This window comes from Euleptes europaea, chromosome 6 (assembly GCF_029931775.1).
Source record: "Euleptes europaea isolate rEulEur1 chromosome 6, rEulEur1.hap1, whole genome shotgun sequence".
NCBI classification, from domain to species: domain Eukaryota; kingdom Metazoa; phylum Chordata; class Lepidosauria; order Squamata; family Sphaerodactylidae; genus Euleptes; species Euleptes europaea.
The window spans coordinates 75,106,521-75,109,560 of NC_079317.1; the positions used below are offsets into that span (position 1 = coordinate 75,106,521).

Sequence of the window (3,040 nt, forward strand, 5' to 3'; positions counted from 1 at the left end):
GGCACAAATGTTCATGGCAAGGTTCATTGAATGGCAATGAAGCTTCATTTAAAAATGCTGTATTTTCTACCTGTAAGCCATACAAGGTGTCAAAAGCCCATCTATAGGATTGGTGAAAAAATACTTCTCCTTGAGACTTTGGAAAACCACAGTCACAGATTAGATATTACAGAGAGATAAGGTCGTTTCAAATTTTCATATGTTGATCATATTTCTATTAATGGTTCTAATATTATTTGCTGCTGCGTTGTTATTTGTATTGCAAATATATTGGATTGGATCCTGTGAGTGGCAGGGATTCATAGTCATAGACATTTCCCCCCTTCCACTTTCCTCAGCCTCCAAAAAGCTCATGCTAGGAGTCCTGGGAGCAGCACTGGCAACATGGGGCACTGCAGGCTATTGTGAAATGGTAAATACTGTCCCCACAGCCCTTTTGTACTGATGAAGCCTTCTGCACTAGCAGGGATTCTGCTGGTGAATGGATGAGAATTCCTTGTGCCCAGCTGGATATGTATAAGAGGCTAACAGCCCATTCCTGACCCGACAGGTTGAAAGTCTTTAGGAGGCCAGGAAGGGGCTGTGCTGGTGTTTGTGCCCCCTGTGCCACTTACGCCATCCAGGGTGGCATGAACGCAGGTAAGGGGATCCAGACGCCATTCTCCCAGTGTCCCACTGGTGCAAAGCTTTGTGCCAGTGTCCCGGGCATTGCCGGGGTGTGCCAAGGAGGCAGAGCAGCCAGTAGGCAGCTTCCTGACCCCTTTCACCCCAAGGATGCTGAGAGAGAGAACAACGTTGCTGTACCACCTTTTTTCGGGTGCAGCCTTGCTGTTTTCAATGGGGCAAAATGGCCCATTTAAAAAACCCTTCGGAAGGCTTTTTAAAGCCTTTTGGTGGCCAGGGAACGGCTTTGGAGGTGCCATGGTGGTGCCACAGCCACGCTGTCCCCTGGTGCTGAAGGCTTAGGAATGAGCTGTTAGTTTGACTATAACTTGAGCTGAATGCCCTCGACCCAAAATTATATTTGGTTATTTATACAAATTAGGGATGCTTTTAAATTTTTTCCCCATTGGTTGTTGTTTGACACTGTTTTTGTTCTGCATCTCACCAAAACAGAATGAAAGCAATCAAAACCCTGGGGAGGGGGATTGCTTTCATTTGTGTCAAATATTTTTCATCAAGAAATAACTTATCTTGCTAGTCGATCGAACACAAATGGTGGATGACGCCGGTGCCGCGGGAGGGGCAGGAGGAGCCGGTGGTGGTGGTAGTGGTCCTGGAGCTGCCAGAGGGGGCTTCCGGGGAGGCTTTGGCAGCGGCCTACGAGGCCGCGGACAGGGGCGCGGAAGAGGGCGTGGACGCGGCCGTGGTGCCCGTGGGAAAGCTGAAGATAAAGAATGGATTCCAGTTACCAAGCTCGGCTGCCTGGTCAAGGACATGAAAATCAAGTCTCTGGAAGAGATCTACCTCTTTTCCCTTCCAATCAAGGAGTCGGAGATCATTGACTTTTTCTTGGCCTCTTCGCTGAAGGACGAAGTTCTGAAGATCATGCCTGTCCAGAAGCAAACCCGGGCCGGGCAGCGCACCCAGTTCAAGGCCTTCGTTGCCATCGGAGACTACAATGGCCACGCCGGTCTTGGCGTCAAATGCTCCAAGGAAGTTGCCACTGCAATTCGCGGGGCCATCATCTTGGCTAAGCTGTCCATCGTGCCGGTGAGGCGTGGCTATTGGGGTAACAAGATTGGCAAGCCCCACACCGTGTCGTGCAAGGTGACGGGCCGCTGTGGGTCTGTCCTGGTGCGCCTCATCCCTGCGCCACGCGGCACTGGAATCGTGTCCACCCCAGTGCCCAAGAAACTGATGATGATGGCTGGGATCGATGACTGCTATACCTCTGCCAGGGGCTGTACCGCCAACCTGGGCAACTTTGCTAAGGCCACCTTCGATGCCATCTCCAAGACCTACAGTTACCTGACCCCCGACCTTTGGAAAGAGACAGTGTTCACCAAGTCTCCTTACCAGGAGTTCACTGACCATCTGGCCAAGACCCATGCCGCCAGAGTCTCTGTGCAAAGGACCCAGGCAGCCGCTGTGGCAACCACCTAATGGCTTTTTTTGTACAAGAAATAAAAAGTGATAAAACGGGGGGGAAAAGAAAAAAAGAAATAACTTATCTTTATTTGCTGTGATACGTGTTTCCATGACTTCTGCTAGCTCTCCATTAATATGTAGAACCCTTGCCCCCAAAGTGTATAATAGACATACACAATGCATAGGTAGGTTGGTTTTTTATTTAGAAAAAAAAATGCCAACACATTTGCACATACCTAATTTAAATTATATTTATTGGAGATGATAAAGTGCTTAAAATTTTGTGAGAAGAAATTAGTGCTTATCTGGAACAATTATTCCTAAATTATGCATTCTGTTTTCTGTACAAAGGGCAAGTACAGAGGACAGTAGCTCCGGTATTCTGTTTGGAGGAAGTGATCTGAGTCAATTTCTAAACCTTGTTTTCCCATAAACCCATTGAGCAGTCTTGGGCAAATCACTATCCCACAGCCTGCCCTATGAGAAAGGGCAGGAAAAGAGAAGCAAAACATCTTCCTTCTGGGTCTCACCTGTCTTTTAATTAGGCAGAGGGAATGAGGTTTCTGTGGCTGGTTGGTTTGCATAGTTTCTGTCAGGCAAATGCCTGTTCTTTGCATGGCCTTCTTATTCGCTTCAGTGCTCTCCTGAATGCCAGAAAGAGTAATGTGATGTTGGCAGAGAGGACCCCATGAATGGGATGTTATTTTATTTACTGTCACCAGCTAGGATGGAACACAGCAGCCTCTCATTCCCAAAATTGGCTCCATGTCTCTAATTGGATTAGATTTAATCCTTGTATACAGTTGTCAGTAGGCAAAATAAACTTGTTTGAAAAATAGCTCTGGGAAAATTTACTATTATATTTACTCAAAAGAAGATGACCATGAATGTAAGAAATTCCCACTTAATAAAGGTTCTTTAAAAAAATTACCATGCTTAACTTTAACTT

At 46.8% G+C, this 3,040-nt stretch overlaps 1 protein-coding gene across 1 annotated transcript; it reads left to right on the forward strand.

Annotated features, from left to right (window-relative positions):
- Nucleotides 1-1,215: 1,215 nt before the first annotated feature.
- On the forward strand, nucleotides 1,216-2,135 carry LOC130478870 (40S ribosomal protein S2). Its single transcript, XM_056851113.1, has one exon. It carries the CDS (start codon nucleotides 1,216-1,218, stop codon nucleotides 2,104-2,106), a length of 891 nt encoding a protein of 296 aa, XP_056707091.1. The 3' UTR covers nucleotides 2,107-2,135.
- Nucleotides 2,136-3,040: the final 905 nt, after the last annotated feature.

What these genes read in the sequence shown, in the direction of transcription:
- LOC130478870 (XM_056851113.1), top strand. Translation starts at nt 1,216, where the DNA reads ATGGTGGATGACGCCGGTGCCGCGGGAGGGGCAGGAGGAGCCGGTGGT.